The sequence below is a fragment of the Thalassophryne amazonica genome, chromosome 19 (assembly GCF_902500255.1).
Source record: "Thalassophryne amazonica chromosome 19, fThaAma1.1, whole genome shotgun sequence".
Lineage (NCBI taxonomy): Eukaryota > Metazoa > Chordata > Actinopteri > Batrachoidiformes > Batrachoididae > Thalassophryne > Thalassophryne amazonica.
In genome coordinates this window covers 32,170,055-32,195,909 of record NC_047121.1, presented here as the reverse complement: position 1 = coordinate 32,195,909, position 25,855 = coordinate 32,170,055, and the positions used below count along the sequence as shown (strand labels likewise).

Here is a 25,855-nt window from a genome sequence, read left to right as displayed (position 1 = left end):
TGACACAGCTGTACTCTTGCATAAGGACAGCTTGTGCTGTGGCCCACAGATGATGCAACAGATGGACACTGGCCCTACACCCCAGGGTGCTGGACGTATTTCACAACGTCCTGCCTGTTGGCACCAATGACTGCGTGCTCATCTCAGTAATGCACTTGGATTTTGATGCTATCTGGTTTTTTCTGCTTCCTGTTTCTTCAGCTTGGTAAAACTTTGTAACTGTTAGAATGGCGTAAGCAGTGGGTCACCCCTCTGAGTCTGGTCTGCTTGAGGTTTCTCCTCAATATCATCAGAGGGAGTTTTCCTTACCACTGTTGCCTGTGTACTGCTCTAGGGTTGGTAAGGTTTGACTTTACTCATGTGAAGCATGTTGAGGCATCTTTGTTGCGATTTGGTGCTGTATAAATAAATAAATAGAAGTAAACTGAACTTTATATTAGCTAACAATTTAGGTAAACGCATGCCCCTACCCCCCATGTTGCTTTTGCCATGTCACAGTTTAGCTAACATTTACTAGCTAAAGCTAAAATTTGCCTCAGCTAACATTAGCTAACTTAACCCTGAGTGTCACTATATCATACTGCACTCAGAAACCCTCGGATATTTGGCAAGTTCTGACATTAAAAATAGAATAAATAAATTCCCAAGCACAAATTCTGGCACAAAATAGTGTTCAAGGCATTTTTCCCAGAGGTAGAAATCGCAATCTCTGAACTTCAGAGGGTTCTGAACGCAAGCATAAATTTGCACTGTGTTGGTAATTATATATGAAATAAATTTTCACATCAGCAAACATTTTTGACATGTCCATACATGCCACCAGGTAACACAATCGTTGTCTATATAATGCCAGCAGAGGAAATGTGTGTTTCTCTCTTTGAAACCAGAAGCCTGAGTACTGTGTTGTGTGTTTAAGCAGCTGTGCATGTGGACAAGCAAACCCACACCCACAGAACAATAAGTGAACTAAAAAAAAAAAACAGTAGGAGTGTTTGCATTTTAAGTGTGCGTCACCAAGACAACCGGACGCTCTGTGTGAGCTGACCTGCGTCAGAGGCCATTCACATCCTGGCGTGCCAAACATCATCATGTTGTTTTTACGTAATTAATGTTTGGAGTATGGTTAATGTTACACAGAGAGCATTCCAGTCCAGACACACCTTGTCATGGGACTTGGATCACAGAATTTTAACTTAAGAGAACTCCTCCAGCCGCACAAGCAGGATTTTGCATCTGTGTGTGTGTATACAGTCTGTTCTTTGTTGTTGATATGGCCAAGTTCCAGTGGAGGCTTATGCTCTGTGACTGCTTATGTTTCTGTTTGACTAAAATATCTTAAGAATGCGTCCCCTGGTTTAGATCAATCTCAGCAGGTACATTAGGATTATTGAAGGAAAGAAGTGATTTGATTTTGATTCAAATCAGTCATTGATCAAGGTCAGGGGTCAAGGTTACATTTGAAAATGTTAAATTTGATGGCAATAAGTTCAAATATTTTATTGTTTGGTGACTCTGACACTGGCGGTGCCAAGGGGGGCTTGGGAGGGCTTAAGCTCCCCACAATAATGAGCCAAGCCCCCCCTCAGCCCCCCCAATAATTCTGCCAATAATGTGAATAGCGACTGACATATTTGTGGATCTCAACTGCAGTTCTGCGCTGAGAATGTCTCAATATTGCGTAACTGAGCAAAGTGATGAATGTGTGTGTTCGGTGATCCACCAATGCTGAATCACCCTTCACAAACAGAATTTTCAGTTTTGCAAATAAACATTTATTTGTAAAAACCCACGCACAAGTTACAAATCAGAAATTTGTGTTTGTGGATCACAAAGCACATGTACAAATCAAAGGATATTTGTAAATCACCCTCTGTGCATTTGCATATGGTGGAGTTAGCAGATCACAAATTGTGTTAAATTGGCAATAAATCTTTGACGTAGACGATTTGTGTAAGATTGATTCCATGCATTGTCTTGAGCAACATGTCAATGAATTCAGTTTGTATACCTATGTGCAAGTTTACCGAACTTGCAATCATTCTAAGTGATGTGTGTGTGCATTGATATCACATTTTAGAGGAGCACGGGTGACTAAAACATATACCTTGATATTTATAAAGCAATTTACTCTATATTGTTCATTTCGACCGACCATTTTGTGGAGCCCCTCCAACTTTTACCCCAGCCCCCCCCTCAGCTCCCCCCCCAAAAAATTTCCTGGCGCTGCCACTGGACTCTGCTGTAACTATTTAGCATTTTTAGATGTGGGTGTGCCATTGTTGTGTTCTCAGAACACTTCTAACATTGTTCTGAAATTGCCACACATTGCAGGTGTTTATAGCTGCTTTGTTGTAGAACTGGGCATGGACCAGTGAGGAGTGTTGTCAGGAGATGTTTTTCTGTGAAAGACAGGAGGTGTGACGGCCTTGACAACATGAAAGTGCATCCCTCTGCCCCGACCCAACAGTGCTACTTATCTGTACTTAGTGGAACTGCAGCATGGCGCTGTTTTGTACAAATGGAGACATTAGAAAAACACAAATTAAAATTAATCATGGGAACCACACCTGCCTTCTGTGGAAATTGCAATGGATAAAGTAGGAGCAACAATTTTCCATTTGACAATTGCAAGGGCGTGTCATTTTATTGCTCTTAGTTCACACCACACACAGACTTTAAAGACACAGCTCGGCCCTGCCCAATTAACCACAAGGCGTCCTGACGGGAAAACATCAACAGGGCCAAGACACTTTGATATGCACTTTGCACATGTCAGCGTGTCATCACATGCAATACAGGGAACACACTTTAACACAAGTCACAGCACTTGGTATGGTGAATTATGTTCACAATGTCTATTATGTGTCAAATGTCTGCACACCTCAAAATTTAAAAATAACTTTTTTGTATTTTGTATATTGTGTACAGGTTTTTTTGCTTTCCTCATTTTATTATTCTATTCTATTTTATTTCAACTCTGTCATTTATTATCATCAACCACTGCACTGAAAAGAGAGCTGCTATCTTTTTTAATCTTGTTATACTTTGTACTGTGTACAGTGTAAAATGACAATAAAAGGGTTCTGATTCTGATCAACAGAGCCAAGACACTTTGGTATGCGCTTCACACGTCAGCGTTTTGTCACATGCATAACAGGAACAAGCATTGCCCATTACCCCACGCAGTGGTCCTGACAGGAACACAGGAACACGCATCGCCCCATTATCCATGCAGAGGTCCTGATGGGAACAGAACAAGCATCACCATTACCACGCAGGGGTCATGACAGGAAACATGAACAGGGCCCAAGACACTTTGATATGCGCTTTGCACATGTCAGTGTGTTATCACATGCAATACAGGGAACACAACTTTAACCACAGGTCACAGCATTGGTATGGTGAATTATGTCCACAATGTCCATTACATGTCGAATGTCCACCACACCTCAAAATTTAAAAATAACTTTTTAGACCCAAAATGCGCTCCCAACAGACATCTCTGAAATCACTCATGCATATCTGAGATGTTTCTAGGATTTGGAAAAGCATCGACATGTACCCTATAAAATGCAGTGAGTAAATAGATGGACAGATAAATTGCTTCAACTCAAAAACAATAAACACTACAATCTTGTAACTCTCAAATAAACAAAGGAATATAATGAAACAATCTGATTGCATGTTATTAACCTTTAAAGCTCAACATCTACCTAATAGATCAACTTTGTTTTGCTTAGGTAATGATCTGTCTGCCACCTGCTGGACCTGTCCGGGATTGCTGCAGATTATAATCATCAAGGATGGGTGGAAATTAGGAGAAGGTGTGGTTTAGGTCACATGTAACCCAATCTTTAAAATTCTGGAACCACTACTGCACCCATGTTGTTCTGACTCATAAAGAACATTCACTGAAAGTACAAGCACAAAAGCAACTCTATTCAATAATTAGAAACATTTGGAATAAAACAATGTAAATTGCATGAGTAGGTAGCAGCACTTATATTTTGTGACTAAAAGGATGCAGTAAAATGATCAGAACTGCTTCAGAAGCACCACAGCTATTACTTTCTTTAGACCATAAAATTTTAGGCATTTCAAAATGAAAAGCACTAACTTCACACTGAAATAAGGACAAACAGTCCACAGCGCTGAATAAGAGTAAGGGATGTGATGAGGTTTGCTTTAAAGGGCTCACAATTACACACCAGGTCACCAGGTGTCAACAAATATTTATTGTTTGTGCCCAAAGTGAAGCAATGCATTTCTGTGCATGCTGCTTAAAAGGAGCAGCTTTTTACCACGTTTCTCTGTTTCTGTCACACTGGTCATGTGGCTGTGTCTCACAGAACAAGCAGGAGTCCAAATATGAACGTATGGGACATATGTCACAGAAGTGACCATTTCTAGAGACCTTGGAACCACACGACGCCGGGACCAGCGATCGTGGAACCACTGCAAACTTGGAACCACTACACAAAATTCTTTTTGTCCTCCTTTTAACGGTTATGTCTAACACTGAACAGCATGTACTCTTCAAGCTGTCTTAAAGTCCGCTGCAGAAAAATTGCTTCTGTAGCAATTCCGACAATGTAGTTGCTCCGAGATCGTATCGGTCGTTTGGTTCTGAAGCTTCTAGTCACCGAAGTGACATACAGTATGTCATGAATAGCCAATAATATTTCATGGTAAAATGTTGAGAATTTTCACAATCTGACCCCTTTAATTTCTCTGCAGGGTGATTCTTAGACTACGGGCACTTATTATGTCCTTTGATCATATTGTATGAAAAACAGAAAAAAGGGGAATTTTCACACTTTTACAGTTATCTTTACAATGAAAGTGTGTTAAGAAATTTGTTCTAGTAGTCTATGATGACTTTTTTCACCTTTTTTCAGCCTCATTATATGCAAATATTGCCGTTTTGTGCTTGTCCCACACCCAGACTTTTGATCTTCAATGATAAAATGAATGGTAAAGAAATGTTTTTTCTAATGTTTTAAAATATCTCTGAATAAAATATCAGTAAAATAATCAAAACATAATTGGGGTATTCAATGTCATACAACTGTTGTGATTTTTTTAAACAAAATGTAGTTGTCCCACACTATTGCCGTAATTTCCACCACAACACCGTAATGTCCCTTTAAACAGTTTGTATGAAAGATTGTTTGGGTAGTTCCTATGGAGATAAACAGTGACATCAGAGCACATGTATATAGCGCCAAATCACAACAAACAGTTGCCCCAAGGCGCTTTATATTGTAAGGCAATGGTGTGGTGGAAATTACATTTACAAGGCCAATAGTGCCCGTAGTTAAAGAATCACCCTGCAATGAACAATGAGTTTTGCCTCATGGGGGAAAACTGTTTTTACATGAGTGGTTAAATATGTGTAAAGTATCACTATGATTGTGCATTTCATGCTGAAGATACCAATACAGTGTTAAAGTGTTAAGTGTTATTTTCTATGTTTTCTTCACACTGACTCAATTTCAACCACAATTACAGTCTTAAAAAGAACAAAATTGAGATTGGCATTTTATCAATTTTTTTTTATTATACAGTAGTGTTCAGAATAATAGTAGTGCTATGTGACTAAAAAGATTAATTCCATGGTTTTGGAGTATATTTCTTATTGTTACATGGGAAACACGGTACCAGTAGATCAGTAGATTCTCACAAATCCAACAAGACCAAGCATTCATGATATGCACACTCTTAAGGCTATGAAATTGGGCTATTAGTAAAAAAAAGTAGAAAAGGGCGTGTTCACCAATAATAGTAGTGTGCATTCAGTCAGTGAGTTCATCAATTTTGTGGAACAACAGGTGTGAATCAGGTGTCCCCTATTTAAGGATGAAGCCAGCACCTGTTGAACATGCTTTTCTCTTTGAAAGCCTGAGAATAACATTTGCCAAAGAACACATCAATTGTTCTTTTTGGGTCCAAGGGCCGCAGACCGTTTGTGAGATGACCCCCAAACTCTGAATTCAAGCCACAGTGAAGACAGTGAAGCATGGTGGTGCAAGCATCATGATATGGGCATGTTTCTCCTACTATGGTGTTGGGCCTATATATCGCATACCAGTATCATGGATCAGTTTGGATATGTCAAAATATTTGAAGAGGTCATGTTGCCTTATGCTGACGAGGACATGCCCTTGAAATGGGTGTTTTCAACAAGACAATGACCCCAAGCACACTAGTAATGAACAAATCTGGTTCCAAACCAACAAATTAATGCCTCGCAGATGTGAAGAAATCATGAAAAACTGTGGTTATACAACTAAATACTAGTTTAGTGATTCACAGGATTGCTAAAAAAGCAGTTTGAACATAAATCAGTTGTTGAGTTGTAGCGTCAACAGCAGATGCCTACTATTATTGTGAACACCCCCCTTTTCTACTTTTTTTTTTTACTAATAGCCCAATTTCATAGCCTTAAGAGTGTGCATATCATGAATGCTTGGTCTTGTTGGATTTGTGAGAATCTACTGAATCTACTCGGTACCTTGTTTCCCATGTAACAATAAGAAATATACTCAAAACCTGGATTCATCTTTTTAGTCACATAGCACTATTATTATTCTGAAACACTACTGTATATCAAACAATGTGCAAAATTTGGTGCCTTTACTATAAAATACACATCGACGTCTGCCCTGCTACATGCAAAGTGGACAAACATGCAATGTAAATTAATCAATCAATAAAATCAATACAATTCAAAATATAATTCAATAATATCTTATTACTGTTAGAACCAAAAAATCCTGCATCATCTTAACATATAGCAAATAATTCTCACCATTTTTCAGCATGTACATTTTTCATTTAAAGTAGAAACAAGGTTTTCTGCTTTAACTTAACTTAAATCCAAGTGTTTGTTCAGCACATTTCCCAATAAAAGACTTGACGTGAGAAGAAACCCATCATTAAAAGAAAGGATAAGATGAACTTTATTGATCCCACAGTGGGGAAAATCACTTGTTTGCAGCAGCAAGCGTCATATCATACAGTAGTAAAGAAAAGGAAAAATAAGTACATTAAAGAAAGGTGACTAAAGTATGTTGCAATGTTTGCTGGTGGGTGCATAAATTACTGACTGTGAACAGATTTACATGAAAATAGAACATAGTGAGTAACGTATGTATAGATATTGTAAAATTATTGCACAGGACAAATAGCACAGTTGTGCATGTAATAAAGCACAAAAGGTGATGGTAGACGTAGTTGATGATTATGGTGCTAGAAACCTTTTGAGGTATTATGCAGTCTGACTACAGCTGGAATAAATGACCTGTAGAGGAGTTTTAAATTAGGACGAAGCAATTACAAAGAAAAAGATGCTTAATTGGATTAAATGTGTTTTGGGGGATTTCATTATCCAGTTGTAATATGTGTGCACTTTGCGGGAAACTTACTCTCAGCTGACATTCTATTGGCGCAGCTGCTACCCCAGAACGAAGAGCTGCCAGACAAACCCAGCTGGTGCTTTTTCATTTAAAAAGGGATAACATTCTACTTTCCTCCACATTCATCTCCCGGATGTGAATTCTTCACATGCTGAAATTAATGAAAAACTGAGTTACTGCTGAGAGATTTTTTTTTTTTTTTTTTTTTAATAATTTCTTTCCCAATTTCTCTCTCCTTCATGCTGCAGACACACCTACACCTCACTTGACGTAACCGTCAACACATCATCAGAAATTCATAATCTTTTTCTCTTTTTTTCCAGGACTGATGAGTCTCAAAAGCAGGACAGTGACTCACTCATATTAAACTCTGTGGAAGAGTCTGTGCGCCCTCATGGAGCAAGAAGCAGAAATTACACACTGATGTGGCCACTGGCTGACAAGGTGTGTGCCGTGTGGGTGTGAACAGTGTGACGCACAAAGTGCTGCACATTTAAAAGTGTGCAGACACACCACAGGCAAAGAAAAAGAAAAACCCAAAGCTGATACTCAGCAAGTATGGGACACAGACAAGAAAAACACCGTTCTAAGAGCAGGATTCCTGGTGAAAAGGGTGAGAGCTTTGGGAATCTACTTTGGATGAACTTGATGATTTGTTGCATGGGGTGAGGGATCTAATATCTAAACATCTGAGATCTACTGAAAAATGCATAAAGTTTGTTCTGAGACTGTAACAGCTTCTTTACACAGAATAACAGTGTGAACATGCCCGTTTGCACAGGGTCATCTCGTACACAACTGGAAAGCTCGCTGGTTCGTGTTGATGCCTGACAAGTTGTTATATTACAAATATGAAGGCAGTAAAAGAGACTCGTGCCAGAGGGGCAAAATCCTGCTGAAAGACTGTGTGCTCACATGTCCTTTCTTGGAATATGAAAATCGGCCGGTGAGTGATTTCAGACACAGTGATGACTTTTTACAACACTGAAGGTCACAGAAAATGAAAACAAGAAATAACTACCTCCCCAACTAACTAACTAAATGTTCCAATTGAAAAGTTTCTTCATTTGATTATTTCAGAAATGCTTAGTGCATTTTTGACAAAAGTGAAGTTTGATTTTACTTGTTGAAATGATTGTAAAGCCCAATTTGCAGCTGGACAGTTCAGAATATTTCCACAAATCTGAAAGATTGAAAGATTTTCATGATGTATACATGACAAGCTTCAAGCATTGAGTTACATTTTACTGACATGGGCGTGCAAAAAATCTCAGGAAACCAATTTTTTAGATATCTGCTTCATTTTTGTGGCATTATTAGCAGAAAATAGTTGGCTTTCGATCTGTAACCTTTCTGTAGTCATGAAAATATGTTGTTATTAAAAAAAGTACTGATATATGGTGAAAATCGCATGAAATTGCTGTTTGTTTGGGTTGAAAATTTCAGAAAGTGCCACCTATTTTGTCCTGTTATATATTTTCTATTTATATAGGCACCCAAAAGTTTGCATGGAACTCACAAACCATATTTGAAATGTCAAAACTCCAGTTTTTAGGTATTCCATTACAATTTGTCTAAGAAAATCATTGCCAAATGACAAACAAGCAAAGTTGAAAATCACAACAAAATTTAGACATTGGAGTCAAAAGTGGAACTTCTAATACTTGTCTGCTCCAAATTATTCATGGTAAAATTTTGATATTTCACACAAACATTGTGAACATAATATGTTAATACACAAAATAATCAGTTTTATCTACTGGTAAATACAGCGTGCTTATGTCACAAAGTAGACAGACAGCCATATCAGAAGTTGAATGCGTGAAAAAAAAAATACGGCCCTGTGTAAAAAAAATAATAATCTCAAAAAATTTTCATCCTAGCTCAATGAAAAACATATCTTTCTATTGCCAAATATATGTCAATTAATGAGATTGTATTTAGATTTCTGCCATCTCCTGTATTTTTTGCGATTTTTTTTTTTTTTTTTTTTTACAAAGACCTTCACCATGGTTGCTGTAGAGGTATTTTTGAAACATGGTGTATGTCATGAGAGTTTAGATCTATTTCTGAAACAGATATATCTATCACCAGGAATGATGTTCCTGCTCACTACAGAAAAGCACACTGCTCAGGTCAACCAATGATACTGTCATTGTGCAGTGGTATGGAAATGGAACCTTCAGCAGGATTAGGTCTTCAAATGTTGATCTCCTAGCCATGGGCACAATTGGTGGGGGATAGGGGAGACATGCCCCCCCCACACCTTTTCACCAGGGGGGACAGAATATGGTATGTCCCTCCCACCTTCTGACATATATGTGTGTACTTGAAACATGCTATGCCAGTCTTATGTGCAAATCATGTCAGTCTTATGTGCAAAACCATGTCAGAATAGTATCTTTGTTCTCGCAAGTTTGTATTTTTTAGCAGCATTGGCTTGTTTACAACCTGTTTCTTGTCTGTCACATTTGGAATTTTCTGGGACTGCATTTGCCCAGATTTGAAACCAAAAATAGTTGCCTCTCGGGACTAGATCTACAACATAAGTGTCAGTGGACCATATGCTAATTTACTAAATTCTGAAAGTTAGAAAAGGAAATCAGAAAAGCTATCTGGGACCTCAGAAAGCCCACCTGAAATTATTGCTTGATCTCCAAAATCAGGTCATGCAAGCGAAATTTATGTTCAGTATGAGTGTTGTCATTAGTGCCACTTCAAAATTTAATTCATGATAAGTAATTTATCCTAAACTATTGTTGGGAAAGTGTAGTAACACGGACCCAACAGGGGGCGCAAATGAACGGACAATGGAGTAAGCCAAAATAAAAACGCTTTACTGTTGTGAATGTGCACACGAATTACAACCAATTACAGAAATGGACAACAGTCAATTCACAAAAGGTCGTGTGGGCAGGCTCGAAGATAGGAGACGCCTCTCAAGGTAAGACCGGAACCACACGGCTTCCTCCGCCACAGGTCCCCGGGAATACTGGAGCCGCCAAGTCCCGAACTCCCAGGTGGCCACTGCCTCCGCGTGTCGGACCTGGTACTGCTGCGAGGAACAAAGAACAGTTAGATGGGGGCGCGTTTGCACCCAGAACTCCGAACGGCAGGAAAGGTACCTCCACCTCTCGTTGGAACAGTAATCCAATAAACTAGCTCAGTCAAACAATATGTACTCTGTTTGCTTCGATATGTTACCTCTCCGGTAGAAACGATATCTCGGCGATGAGGTGGAGATGCCGTCCTGCTGATATACCCCACTGATGATTGCCGTCAGCTGTCTCAGGTGATGGGTGACAGCTGTTACCGAGGCTGCTCCTGTGGGGCGGCGGCGCCCTCTGGTGCCTGGAGCCCGCACTTCAGGCAGGGCTCCCTCTGGTGGTGGGGGGCCAGCAGTACCTCCTCTTCAGCGGCCCACACAACAGGACCCCCCCCTCAACGGGCGCCTCCTGGCGCCCGACCGGGCTTGTCCGGGTGGCGACGGTAGAAAGTCGGCCAGGAGGGCCGGGTCCAGGATGAAGCTCTTCTTCACCCAGGAGCGTTCTTTGGGACCATACCCCTCCCAGTCCACCAGATATTGAAAGCCCCGGCCCATCCGTCGGACGTCCAACAACCGCGCACTGTCCAAGCCGGCTCGCCATCGATGATCCGTGCAGGAAGTGGTGCCGGACCGGGTGTACAGAGGGGCGAGGTGGTGATGGGGCTTGAGCTTCGACACATGAAATTACTGGATGGATCCGCAGTGAGGCTGGAAGCTGAAGCCTCACTGCGGCGGGATTGATGACCTTGAGGATTTTAAACGGTCCTATGTACCTGTCCTGTAGTTTTGGGGAGGCAACTTGTAGCGGGATGTCCTTTGTGGACAACCACCTTCCTGACCGGGGCGATACGCAGGGGCCGGGGTCCGCCGCCGGTCTGCATGGGTCTTCGCCCTCATCCGGGCCTTCAACAAAGCAGAACGGGCGGCACGCCACACCGGACGGCACTTCCGCAGGTGGGCTGAGCCGAGGGCACACCGACCTCTCCCTCACCACCGGGAACAACGGGGCTGATACCCCAAACACACCTCAAAGGGGGAGAGGCCGTTGGCTGATGACCTTGACTGTTGTGGGCGTACTCGATCCAGGCCAGATGAGTACTCCAGGCGCCGGTGTGCGCGGCTGTCACACAACGCAGTGTTTGCTCCATCTCTTGATTGGCCCGCTCTGCTTGCCCGTTGGTCTGGGGGTGATACCCGGACGAGAGACTGACCGTGGCCCCCAGTTCCCGGCAAAAGCTCCTCCAGGACATGCGAGGAGAACTGGGGACCGCGATCGGAGACGATGTCTGATGGTATCCCATGCAGGCGGACGACATGGTGGACCAGGAGGTCCGCTGTCTCCTGGCCGTTGGGAGCTTCGGGAGGGCCACGAAGTGGCCGCCTTGGAGATTGGTCCACTATCGTTAGGATCACGGTGTTTCCCTGGGACGGCGGGAGGCCCGTGACAAAACCAGGCCGATGGTGGGACCAGGGGCGATGAGGCACGGGCAGCGGCTGTAGCAGTCCCGGAGCCTTGCGATGGTCGGCCTTGCCCCTGGCGCAGGTGGTACAGGCCCTGGATATAGTCCCGGACGTCGGCCTCCAGGGACGCCCACAGAAGCGCTGCCGGACAACTGCCACGGTCTTCGCACCCCTGGATGACAGGAGAGCTTAGAGCCGTGACAGAAGTCCAGGACTGCAGCCCTTGCCTCTGGTGGGACATAAAGTCTGTTCTTTGGTCCAGTCCGGGGTCCAGGCTTCGTGCCAGGCCCTCCCGGACGGTTCTCTCTACGTCCCAGGTGAGGGTGGCCCACGATAGTGGACTCCGGGATGATGGCTTCCGGTGGAGTCCGACAACTCCGCTTTGACCTCGTCTTCGTGTACCCGGGACAAGGCATCCGATTTCTGGTTCTTGGTCCCGGCCGGTAGGTGATGCGGAAGTCAAAACGGCCGAAGAACAGTGACCAGCGGGCTTGCCTGGGATTCAGCCGCTTGGCGGTCCTGATATATTCCAGGTTCCGGTGGTCAGTGAAAATCGTGAATGGCACGGACGTTCCCTCCAACAGGTGTCTCCACTCTTCAAGAGCCTCTTTCACCGCAAGGAGTTCTCGGTTGCCGACATCATAGTTCCGTTCAGCCGGGGTCAACCTGCGGGAAAAATAGGCACACGGATGAAGGACCTTATCGGTCTTCCCACTCTGGGACAGCACAGCTCCTATCCCTGAGTCCGAGGCGTCCACTTCAACCACTAACTGGCGACTAGGATCGGGCTGCACCAGAACGGGAGCAGACGAGAAGCGCCATTTCAACTCCTTGAACGCGGCCTCGCAACGATCCGACCAGGTGAAGGGGACTTTTGGTGAGGTCAGGGCTGTCAGGGGGCTAACAACCTGACTGTAGCCCTTAATGAACCTCCTGTAGAAATTCGCAAAGCCGAGGAACTGTTGCAGCTTCCTACGGCTTGTGGGTTGGGGCCAGTCTCTCACCGCTGCAACCTTGGCCGGATCAGGAGCGATGGAGTTGGGGGAGATGATGAACCCCAGGAAGGACAAAGAGGTGCGGTGAAACTCACACTTCTCGCCCTTAACAAACAGCCGGTTTCTCCAATAACCGCTGCAGGACCTGACGTACATGTCGGACATGGGTCTCAGGATCCGGAGAAAAGATGAGTATGTCGTCTAAATATACGAAGACGAATCGGTGCAGGAAGTCCCGCAAGACATCATTAACCAATGCTTGGAACGTTGCGGGAGCATTTGTAAGACCGAACGGCATGACCAGGTACTCAAAATGACCTAACGGGGTGTTAAATGCCGTCTTCCACTCGTCTCCCTTCCGGATCCGAACCAGGTGATACGCATTCCTAAGATCAAGCTTGGTGAATATCTGGCTCCATGCAGGGGCGTGAACACCGAATCCAACAAGGGTAAGGGGTATCGGTTACGAACCGTGATTTCGTTCAGCCCCCTGTAATCGATGCATGGACGTAATCCGCCATCCTTTTTCCCCACAAAAAAGAAACCCGCACCCATCGGGGAGGTGGAATTCCGGATCAACCCGGCAGCCAGAGAGTCCCGGATGTAGGTCTCCATTGATTCGCGTTCAGGTCGTGAGAGGTTGTACAGCCTGCTGGACGGGAACTCAACGCCTGGAACCAAATCAATGGCACAATCATACGGGCGGTGCGGGGGAAGGTTGAGTGCCAGATCCTTGCTGAACACCTCCGCAAGGTCATGGTACTGCACCGGCACCGTCCCTAGATTGGGCGGGGCTCTGACCTCCTCCCTGGCCTGGGAACCGGGAGGAACCGAGGAACCTAAACATACCCGATGGCAGGTCTCGCTCCACTGAACCACTACCCCGGACGGCCAATCGATCCGGGGATTGTGTTTCAACATCCAGGGAAAACCTAAAATCACACGGGAGGTGGCCGGAGTCACAAAAAACTCGATCTCCTCCCGGTGATTCCCCGACACCACCAGAGTTACTGGTGGTGTCTTGTGAGTGATTGGAGGGAGTAGGGAGCCATCTAGCGCCCGTACCTGCACAGGCGAGGTAAGCGCCACCAGAGGGAACCCTATCTCCCTGGCCCATTTGCTGTCAAGCAAATTCCCTTCTGAGCCTGTGTCCACCAGTGCTGGGGCCTTCAGGGTTAAATCCTCATAAAGGATTGTAACTGGGAGTCGTGTGGCGATGTGGGTGTGTCCCACGTGAACGTCTCGGCCCCCCCCTAGCCCAGTGTCTAGGGGCGGGCGTTGGTGTTTAACCGCTCGGGGCAGTCTCTTACCTGATGCTCAATCGAGCCACAAACAAAACACGCTCCGCGGGCCAGCCTCCTTTGTGTGACCGGTGCCCTAAATGTTGCCCTACTCTTGTCCATAGCTTCGTCAGCAGGGGGAGCTGTGATCGCACGGAGCGCAGGGGCCGTGGAGCGTGGGGAGGGCGGAACGCGGTCGGAACCGGAAGGGAGAAGGACGACACGTGCCTGGCCACGCCCTTCGTCTCGTTCCCGACGGCGCTCATTTAACCGATTGTCTAATCGTATGACAAGATCGATAAGCCCATCTAAATCCCGCGGTTCGTCCTTAGCCACCAGGTGCTCCTTGAGGACCAACGACAGTCCATTTACGAAGGCGGCGCGGAGGGCAGTGCTATTCCAGCCGGACCTTGCAGCCGCGATGCGGAAGTCGACTGCATAGGCAGCTGCGCTCCGGCGCCCCTGTCTCATTGACAGCAGCACGGCTGAAGCGGTCTCTCCTCTATTAGGGTGATCGAACACCGTTCTGAGCTCCCTCACAAACCCATCATATGTCAGAAGGAGCTGTGAACTTTGCTCCCAGAGCGCTGTAGCCCAAGCGCGTGCCTCACCACGAAGCAGATTTATCACATAAGCTACTTTGCTAGCGTCGGTCGCGTACATGACGGGACGCTGTGCGAAGACGAGCGAACACTGCATAAGGAAATCCGCGCACGTCTCCACACAGCCTCCGTACGGCTCTGGGGGGCTTATGTATGCTTCAGGGGAAGGTGGGAGGGGTCGTTGGACAACCAGCGGAACGTCGCTGTCACGCACAGGGTCTACGGGAGGGAGAGCCGCAGCGGCGCCCGGAGGGCGCGCTTCCACCTGCGCGGCGAGAGCCTCCACCCTGCGGTTCAGGAGGCCGTTCTGCTCGGCCATCAAGTCCAACCGAGTCGTGAAAGCGGTGAGGATCCGCTGCAACTCACCGATTACCCCTCCTGCGGACGCCTGTGCGCCTTGTTCTTCCATTGGCCGTTCAACAGCCGGTTGACGCCCCTCGGGATCCATGACGATTGGCCGAGATATCCTGTTGGGAAAGTGTAGGAACACGGACCCACAACAGGGGGCGCAAATGAACGGACAATGGAGTAAGCCAAAATAACAACGCTTTACTGTTGTGAATGTGCACAACGAATACAACCAATTACAGAAATGGACAACAGTCAATTCACAAAAGTGTCGTGTGGGCAGGCTCGAAGATAGGAGACGCCTCTCCAAGGTAAGACCGGAACCACACGGCTTCCTCCGCCACAGGTCCCCGGGAATACTGGAGCCGCCAAGTCCCGAACTCCCAGGTGGCCACTGCCTCCGCGTGTCGGACCTGGTACTGCTGGCGAGGAACAAAGAACAGTTAGATGGGGGCGCGTTTGCACCCAGAACTCCAAACGGCAGGAAAGGTACCTCCACCTCTCGTTGGAACAGTAATCCAATAAACTAGCTCAGTCAAACAATATGTACTCTGTTTGCTTCGATATGTTACCTCTCCGGTAGAAACGATATCTCGGCGATGAGGTGGAGATGCCGTCCTGCTGATATACCCCACTGATGATTGCCGTCAGCTGTCTCAGGTGATGGGTGACAGCTGTTACCGAGGCTGCTCCTGTGGGGCGGCGGCGCCCTCTGGTGCCTGGAGCCCGCACTTCAGGCAGGGCTCCCTTTGGTGGTGGTGGGCCAGCAGTACCTCCTCTTCAGCGGCCCACACAACACTTATGATCTGTTGTTTTTTCAAACTTATGCAAAAACAAATCTTGAGAAAAAAAATACAGTATGCGATAGTTAATAATTATTAAGAGCCTGTTCTTTCATATTTATGAATACATTTTACCACATTGCAGTTGTTTTTTTTTTTTTTAATGAAAACTCAACCTATCATTCTTTTTGAGTTCTACACATGTGGTGATACCTTATTTACACCAGGATGTTAATAAAATCAATGCTGGCTAATCTCAGAATAAAGTACTTATATCCACAGTTTCAAATTGTATAAGTCAAATGGTGTCCACTTTATGGTCTTCTCAAAACATTAAAATTACTGTTCTGAATGCTCAGAATGCATCTGAGCTCATCTAGAAACTGTTGGCTTCTGGGGGTCTAAAGTGGGCTTCGGCCCTGTGGGCCTCGCAGTTTGTCCCCTCCAATTTCTAGTTCTAAATCGCACCCTTGCTCCTAGCTGAGAATAGAGTTGATGCAAGCAGGGCTTCTCGCAATGAAAATACATTGCACCTCTACCATATGGCACTGTCTGAGCTGAGACAGGACTAAAATGTTAAGAATATTGTAGAATTTCAAGAAAATAATATGTTTTGATGAATTTAGTTTAAGCAACCTATGGTGAGACCGCTGTCTCATAGGTCTGTAAAACGTAGTTACTGCCAAGGTTAGATATATCTTCGGTTAAGTTTACATAACTTTTTTTTTTTAGGATAAAGATTTTGTATTAATTCTTTCGATTATATATTGATAAGTATTTTGTTCAGCTAGAAACAGTATTTTTATTGTGTTATAAGAAAGGGTTTTTTTTGGCTTCTATGTCAGTAAAATGTAACTCAGTACTTGAACCATGTCACATGTAAATGAGTCAGATATTTGGTGCAGGTATGTAAAGTTTATAGCACTTTGAGATGACATGATTTGGCCTTGAATTTAACTTCAATGCTTTATTATGTCTCTGAAGGGCAAATACTATGCAGCCAACAGTTTAAATACACACAAACATCCATTAAATTTAAAGAAGCATAGACTGAAAAAAGAGAATAGTTGAACCAACTTTAAAAAAGCAATTGGTAAAACCTGAATGAATTAAGTTGTTTGAACTTAAGTTTGCGGGCAGCACAGTGGATTAGTGGTTTGCACTGTTGCCTCACAGCGAGAAGGTCGTGGTTTCGATTCCCACCTGTGGCCTTTCTGTGTGGGGTTTGCATGTTCTCCCCGTGTTTGTGTGGGTTTCCTCCGTGTGCTCCGGTTTCCTCCCACATCCAAAGACACGCGGGTTAGGTGGATTGGAAACTTTAACCCCTTAACGCCTATTGTCGCATATATGCTACAATATTTGACTCAAATATGCAACATACCAAACTGACCAGTATGCCTGTTGTCGCAAATTTGCAACATACCAGTATTATTATTATAACATTATAACATAAATTATTACCAAAATACCAAAATTACAATTTATTTTTTGTGCAAAAGTGAAATTAATAATCTCAACATTATTGACCATCTACTAAAAGGCAAAAACACACAAAACATTTTTTTATATACAGCTATAGAAATTCAGGCGTTAAGGGGTTAAATTGTCCGTAGGTATGTGAGTGGGTGTGAATGAGTTAAATACAGTGTGAAATCACCTCTACAGTCTTGTCAAATCACGTTTTCAACTCCAATAAGAGTCATTCACTGCATGATAGAGTTGATTTTACCCTAGAATTGATTTAGCACTGTGATAGAGTATATTTAACTCTATTTGGACTGGGACCAAATGAAATCCTGGCAGAGTATAATTTACTCTGCAAAATTTACTGTGCTTACAAATATCACATTTATTCTATATTATGTTCTGAATACAGAAAAATACACTTGCATACATTTGTCGAAGAGGCAATTTACATATCCACCAAAAAACATTTACTGAAATAACACTGCATGCCTTCAAAATTTGGCTTGAATCAGGTAGAAATAGTATACTACAATATGCTTTAAGAAGGATTAGACATGCACGTTTGTAGAAAACGGCTGTTTTAAACATTTACGGTATGCACAACACTGTTCCCTTGTGTTTGTTGGTGCCACACCTTCACCTGCAGACTCTCTGATCCTTTCACAGCTGCCACACTTCACCAGACAATTTGTTGCCTTGGGTTACAGTTTTGTCAGAACTTGATTTTTATTGTCCACCAACCTGTGAGGACATTTTGCGAAATCATTGATTCTTCCCCCTCCAGCTGGTGTTCAGGATTCAGACAAAGAATTCTGTGCAGCATTTCTTGGAGGCCTGTTCCAGAGAAGAGCGGGACGAGTGGGCAGCAGATATCACAGCCGCTGTGGAAAAACTGCAGATTGCTGATGGTGTGAAGTCCTCCAGCCAGGAAGATCCTGCTGGATCACAGTTACACAACATCAATCTGAGGTAAAACCTGCAAAAATCTAATTCGTCTCATAGCTTTCCCTTGCAAGTTCACCCTGCACTCTGTCTTCTGCTCTCTTCAAAAAGCAAAGTCTTGGACTCCATGTACGACGTCCACAGTGGTATCAAACTGACCAACCACGTGGAACAAGGCAGCACTTACAGCAACTGCTTCTCAGGTGAACCTTTAATGTATCTGTGCATGCATGCATATATATGCTGTAGTTTTTTATGATTATATCTGCATTCCTCTGCATGTATTTCTATGTAAAAAAAAAATCTATTTCACAATAATGCACATATTTTCATTGTTAGCTTGCACATGCATGTTCCATCTTTCAATGCACCTTCCAATGTACATCAGTAGATAGTATATATTGCAGTCTATATCAATATGCATGTCTGCATGAATATTGTAACAAATGTATGGCATCATGCAGGCTCGGCATTGGTGGACTGGCTGGTGTTCATGCAGCTGGCACTGACCCGTGTGGAAGCAGTAACTCTGGCTTCTGCCCTGCTGGAAGAGGGTTTTCTACGGACTGTCGGCCTGAGGAGTATGGAGGCTCTTCGCACCGCTGGCCTCAGCGAGCAGTTTATGGATGACTCTACTGCATTGTATAGCTTTGTGAGTATCTGCCAAATTGTTATTATGTCCGCCAAGGACGTAATAAAATCATTGGGGTTTATTTATTTATTTATTTGTCTGTTAGCAGGATTACGTCGACGCTACTGCACAGATTTTAATGAAATGTTCACCACTGATAGATATTAGGCAATGAAAGACTCCATAAAATTTGGAGGTGATCCGGATCAGGATTCTGAATCAAGATTTTACTTTATATAGGCTTTGAAGGATTACATCAAAACTACTTTATGGATTCTCACCAAATTTGCACCACAGATAGATATTAGGGCATGGAAGACTCCACTGCATTTTGGAGGTGATTCCAATCCTTACTGGCAGATGTCAGAAGTCTCTGATTGCTCTTGTTAGCTAATATTTTTATCACCATCAGTCTTATGCACCACTTGACTGACTAAATACTTTTGCTTCACTTTAGCCAGACAGCTTAAAGCAGAGAGGCAGCGTGAAGGCCGAGACTTCGCTGTCTGCAGTGGAGCTGAGTGGAGAAGTGATAAAGAGAGGGTTTCTGCTTAAACAGGTAAATTAGTGGCCAGATCCTGGAAACTACGTTCACTTCTTATCACCCATGGGATTGCTGATGATTTTTTTACTCATATTTGGTAAACTAAAATGTGGCTCCTCTGCAAACACAGGGACACAGAAGGAAAAACTGGAAGGTGCGACTGTTTGTGTTGCGTTCACAGCCTGCTTTCTTACATTACTATGATCCCACCAAGGTGAGTCCAACCTTTATCAAAGCTTTGTGCCCTGCACTGGCCTCAACATGGTACAAACAGATAGATAGATAGATAGATAGATAGATAGATAGATAGATAGATAGATAGATAGATAGATAGATAGATAGATAGATAGATAGATAGATAGATAGATAGATAGATAGATAGATAGATAGATAGATAGATAGATAGATAGATAGATAGATAGATAGATAGATAGATAGATAGATAGATAGATAGATAGATAGATAGATAGATAGATAGATAGATAGATAGATAGATAGATAGATAGATAGATAGATAGATAGATAGATAGATAGATAGATAGATAGATAGATAGATAGATAGATAGATAGATAGATAGATAGATAGATAGATAGATAGATAGATAGATAGATAGATAGATAGATAGATAGATAGATAGATAGATAGATTAGATAGATAGATAGATAGATAGATAGATAGATAGATAGATAGATAGATAGATAGATAGATAGATAGATAGATAGATAGATAGATAGATAGATAGATAGATAGATAGATAGATAGATAGATAGATAGATTGATTGATTGATTGATTTTATTGTCATTACAACAAGTGCAACAAAATTATCTTCACACCCAATCATCTCAGACAAAAATACAGCAATTAATCCACAATTATTACTAGTTGAACGTAATAATGGCACACATCAGAATGAAAACAACCATACATATGCATTTGATTGTTTATGTACGCTAAACTTTAAGACAGCAGTATCCTGCGCAACCCCGAGCTCGGGGGGAGTGGCAGGACGGAAGCAAGAGGGGTGGTAAGGAGAGGGGGCGTGCGTCATGTGTGCAGATGAGATGAGCTCGTATCAGTCAGATGAGTTTGTATCAGTTTCTGTCAGTGTGTGCATGTCTGCAGTTGCCTTGACAACATCAGACTGTAGGGGAGGGCAGAAAGATAAGAGGGGCAGCTGAATGGTTGATCAAGGCCATACAGATTCTTCTGGAGGAAAACAGCGGGGCGGTTTGACCTTCAGAGGCTGATAAGCCTGCCATGTTTAGGGTTAAGCAGAGAAACACCAGTTACAGCTCCTCTAACCAACCAAATCCAGTTTATGAGTAGTCCCTGGTCTCCGATATCTTCCTTTGCAAGTTATACATTTGCTCCAAGATGTTTTCCAACTTACGCCTGGGTTCAAGGGTTAACACAGTCTGAGACTGTACCGCCTTGCCCAACTCGTTAATCATGACAGACAGGTGAGGGGTCATGGTAGCAGCTGTCTTGCCCTGCCATGCCCTGGTCAGGGCAGCATATAAACCAATAAGCATCAGCCCTCCCACTATAAAACCAAATATAAATAAGTCTTTGACATCCTCCACAGAGAGTGGTACCAAACACGCAGTGCACCACTTTTCCCAGACGTTGAGGACATAGCCCGCAGGGTAGGTTCCATTTGGGCACACAGGGTCCACCAGCCCTAATTTCCTTGTTGAAAAAATGGTGTCAATAGCGTTCAGAGACCAGCTGATCAATTCCATGGTTAATCCAAATATAGTTTTTAGAATTCACAGTCTGATGAAGTAGGGACGTTGAAGGTTGGAGCAGAGATAGAGGAAATAGAGAAGAGAGGAGGAGATGTGACCACCCTTGCTGGAGTCCCAAGCAAATTAGAATGTACTTGACTCAAAAAATAAACCCAACAAAATTAAACAATTTAATTCCTTCTGTCCATCTCTCTGCCTTCATGGATGTTCTATCATTTTTCAGATGTCACCTGTCACACGGTCTAAATTTTAGGATCAACAGTATTACAATATATGTTTCTACATCAGCTTTAGTTAAATGGAGGCATTACCATAGTAACAGCCAAAAAACAGCAAAATCCAGCTCCTCCTCAAGTTTTAGTGACCACTGAGGCTGGAGAGAGGATCTTCATATTAAAGGATAGTTCTCTTTTTCTTTTAATCTTTGTCATATTAAAGAATGGATGTAAGAAGTACTCAAGCCACATACTTGAAGAAAATTAGCCGGCACCAGGACTGTAATTCAGAATGGCCAGAACATCATTTGTTCCCAAAACATTCCCAAAATAAAGTTCACTATATTGTCATACAGTCATTGGTGAATTCACTAAAATGTAGTGCAGGAAATACTCAAGACCATCATTTTTGAGCAAGTAGTTGCGTCATTTGACAAGCTATCAAAATGGCAAAATTATGCATGGCAAAATCATGTGTTACTTTGTGACTTGGGTATCTCTTGCACCCAGATCTTCATATTAAAACATGGTTAACAATGAAGCCATTGACTGTTCTACTCACCTTTAACAAATGTGGTGTATGAAAGTTCTCTTGTAAAGGAAACGTCTAATTTTAATAAATCACCTGTAGTAGAACTCTAAATGAACTCAAACAATATTTTTATGATCCTTAAAATTGCTTAATGTTCAGTTTTTTTTTGCATTTTACAACATATACTGAAGAAAATTATAAATGCAACACTTTTATTTTTGCTCCCATTTTTCATGAGCTGAACTCAAAGATCGTAAACATTTTCTATATACACAAAAAAACTATTTCTCTCAAATATTGTTCACAAATCTATCTAAATCTGTGTTAGTGAGCGCTTCTCCTTTGCTGAGATAATCCATCCCACCTCACAGGTGTGGCGTATCAACATGCTGATTAGACAGCATGATTATTGCACAGGTGTGTCTTAGGCTGGCCACAATGAAAGGCCACTCTGAAATGTGCAGTTTTATCGCACTGCACAATGCCACAGATGTCACATATTTTGAGGGAACGTGCAATTGGCATGCTTTCTCCTCTTGCTTTGCACCACTTTGTTCTTCACTCCCACACTCTCTTGCCTTTTTCCCTGTTCTTTGATTCACAAAACCTCACCTCTTTCCAGAACCTTTGCTTTGCCTGTTATACTCCTCGATGCCGTTTGTGTGAACTCTGCTCATTTTTGGACCACCATCCAGCATGTACCCTGTCTGATACCTCTGCCTGTATGTCTGATTTCCTGTGTACCGAATCCACTGCCTGGTTATCAGATAAAGCCTCTTATTTTCCACAACCAGCCATGTCTGTGAGTCTGCATTGGTCTCCTACTGCTTCTGGGGTCCACCCACCACAAGTCCTGACAAAAATGTTTTTCACATTGTCATTATGGGGTATTGTGAGTAGAATATTGAGGAAAAAAATGAATTTCATCAATTTTGGAACAAGGCTGTAACATAACAAAACATGGGAAAAGGGAAGCACTGTGGATACTTTCCAGATGCACTGTAATGTACTGATATATTAGAAAAGAAATACACCTAGTGGGCCATATTTTATTCAGGCGTTGTTATGCCACTAATGTATTGCTGATTTCAGAGTGGGTTGCTAATGATAATTGTTGCTATTTACAGAATACGGTGGGGTTGTGTAGTTCTACAGCTGGCCCATTTACTCTCATTCAGTCCCTCCTGAACTAATTCTCAGCAAAAGATTTGTCACAAACACAGCAACCGTCAAAGTGGGTATAGAGCCCTTAGAACCTGGATGGATAACCTTTTAATTTTGATAAGGGTTGTGCAGAAAAAAAATAAATGTATTCTTTAAATAATTGCAATCCCAGATTTCTATTTTACCCAGTTACACATTTTTCCTGTAAATTACCAGAAATGTGTTTTGTCCTTGATTCCAGTGAAATCACTCCAGGCTATATCCCAGTAATGATTTTGGCCTTAAAATACCCAGTAATCCCAAATTATTATTCAATCTAATTCATTATTTTTTCATGAAAATGGTTAAAATGGAACAGACTATTTACAAAAAATCTAAGGTAAATATCTTTAAACTCATGGTGACATAAAGTAGAAGGAAAATGATTCTTAGTGAGATGGTTCATAAATCTTGAGAGGTGCACAGGAAACATTTGACTTGTATGTCTTAAATGTTCTCAAATTTCTCAGTCTGTGTATGAACAAATATAGCAATTGTGAAAAAATAAGAGGTCAATCTGTCATAATAAATATTTGGTGTTACTTAAATATTTAATGATAAAAATGAGTCTTAATGGACCTTATGTTTGACTTTGTTTTGAGGCTTCTTGGCAGTTAATCAGGCACCAAACAGCTTTGGGCCAATAAAATGCTCATTACTCATAATACACATGCACAATTACATGTAATTCTCTTCCATAAATATGACTTAGTCTGCATCACTTCCTGTGTTGTGTCACCTTTAGGATGATGTCAACCCTGTGGGCGGCTTCTCACTCCGCAGCTGTCTGGTGTCGTCTCTGGAAGATAACGGCGTTCCCTCAGGTGAGTCAACATCTTAATCTCAGGTACAGATGATACAAATCTGACCTCATGCACAGTCCACTTACCTCGCCCACATCTGTGTTTAACCTTGGGTTGTTTGTCTTGATAAAAAGTTAATGTTTATGGCATTTATGATAGTGTAGCAGCATTCATCACCTTTGGACATAATTCACCATAACCAAGTGGTCATCTTTCTGTTTTCTGATCTGTTAAGATGCCCAGATGTCCAGAGCGCAGATAATTTGTCCCATGTCCTGCATGTGTTAAAATGCTGAGGCGTGCAATGTGTATTCTATGCATACAAAGGTCTCTGTATGACATCTATGCAAATAACAAGCCGTCACCACTTGGGGTTACAAGGTGCTCCCTGTCATACATGTTGCATAAAAGGTCTGTGATTTGTGTAAGAGGGCAGTCACTACTATACAACTACCACAATAAGTGATTAAGATGTAGAAAGAACATGAGAAATAAACAACATTCACTTGCATTGCCAAAATGAGGAAATTGTGTCTCCTTCCTCCATCACAGTTTCTACAATAGAATATTTTGAGGGAGTGGATATATTGGGAATAGGCTTGGTTTTGGTGATGGTGTGTGATCCAAATAGTGCTCTTCTACTTGCAATATGAAAAATGTTTTCTATTATTTGTAACAAAAGGACTTTTAAATAGTGAAATTTACACTTTCACTCTGCATTTTAATTCTTGCAGTTATATGACTTTTATTTGGGTGTTTTCCAGCACACAGCAGCTTTACCTAATCATGTATTTTATTATCCTCTCACAGGTGTGAAAGGCAACATTCAAGGAAACCTGTTTAAAATCATCACTCATTCGGACACACATTACTTCATCCAGGCCCCGACCCACCAGGAGAAGATGGATTGGATAGATGCAATCACTCAGCACACATAGTGCAGCCATCAGGCATGATGCTTCGCTTTAAACATGATGAATGTGTCGTTTAAATTCCCACGAAAAAGGTGCGATTTACTCATTCTGTGAATGTACTGTACCAAAAAGGGGGCCATTTTTGCAGAATAGTTTTGAATAAACCTTTTATAGTAAAATATTGCCAAAGTCTCACAGTTCTCTGTCTGTGCACACAGAAGCTCCCCTGCTGTGTCGTATGTCATGTAAACTCCTGTTGGCTCTGAGGGACACACCCACTAAGGTAGTCAGCACCCACCTCCCTTCTGAAACAGGGCGTGGCCAGCAGCAGCTCTTTTCCATTTAAAGCAACAGACACGTAAACAGCCTACTGTTTTTCAAGACCTGATCATTTTATTTTTGAAAAGAAAGCATCGCCTCAGTATTAATGGAGTACTTCTATTATCTTGCTGAAAAGTGCACCATGTGGCAACTTGAAATGAAAATGTGATTGCATGTTTGTTGATTTGCAAAATATAACTTTCTTATAAAAAAGACTGAACCACCTTTGGTAAATGTATAAAGCCACAAACTAGCAAGATATAAAATATTTATTACAGCAACTATACTTAGTTAATAAATAAAGGTCATAAGCTATTTGTTCTGTTCTGTTTACATGTGTAGTGTCCCACTAACTGCACCTCACAAAAAGCCAGTTTATGGTCATTTTGTACAAATCGAAGCTTTGAGACTACAAATGCTTCCACCTGACATATCGTATAAATCTGTAGTCACCAGTGGCTAGATTTAGGGAGATTCACACACAATACAAGTCAACATTTGAAATTACAGGCTTAGTATTTGTATTTTGTTAAGAAGGGAAGTCATATTATGTTTAACGTAGAGCTACAGTGTGTAGGATTTACAAGTGTTTATTAGGAGA

General features: G+C 42.6%; 1 protein-coding gene across 1 annotated transcript; it reads left to right on the top strand.

The window, feature by feature from the left end:
- The first annotated feature begins 7,777 nt into the window (after positions 1–7,777).
- plek2 (pleckstrin 2) lies at positions 7,778–25,163 on the top strand. The gene is made up of 9 exons (XM_034159318.1): positions 7,778–8,031; positions 8,200–8,364; positions 18,184–18,368; positions 18,453–18,544; positions 18,806–18,993; positions 19,430–19,531; positions 19,647–19,730; positions 23,962–24,040; positions 24,830–25,163. Exons 2-9 carry the CDS (start codon positions 8,242–8,244, stop codon positions 24,955–24,957), a joined length of 981 nt encoding a protein of 326 aa, XP_034015209.1. The 5' UTR covers positions 7,778–8,031; positions 8,200–8,241; the 3' UTR covers positions 24,958–25,163.
- Positions 25,164–25,855: the final 692 nt, after the last annotated feature.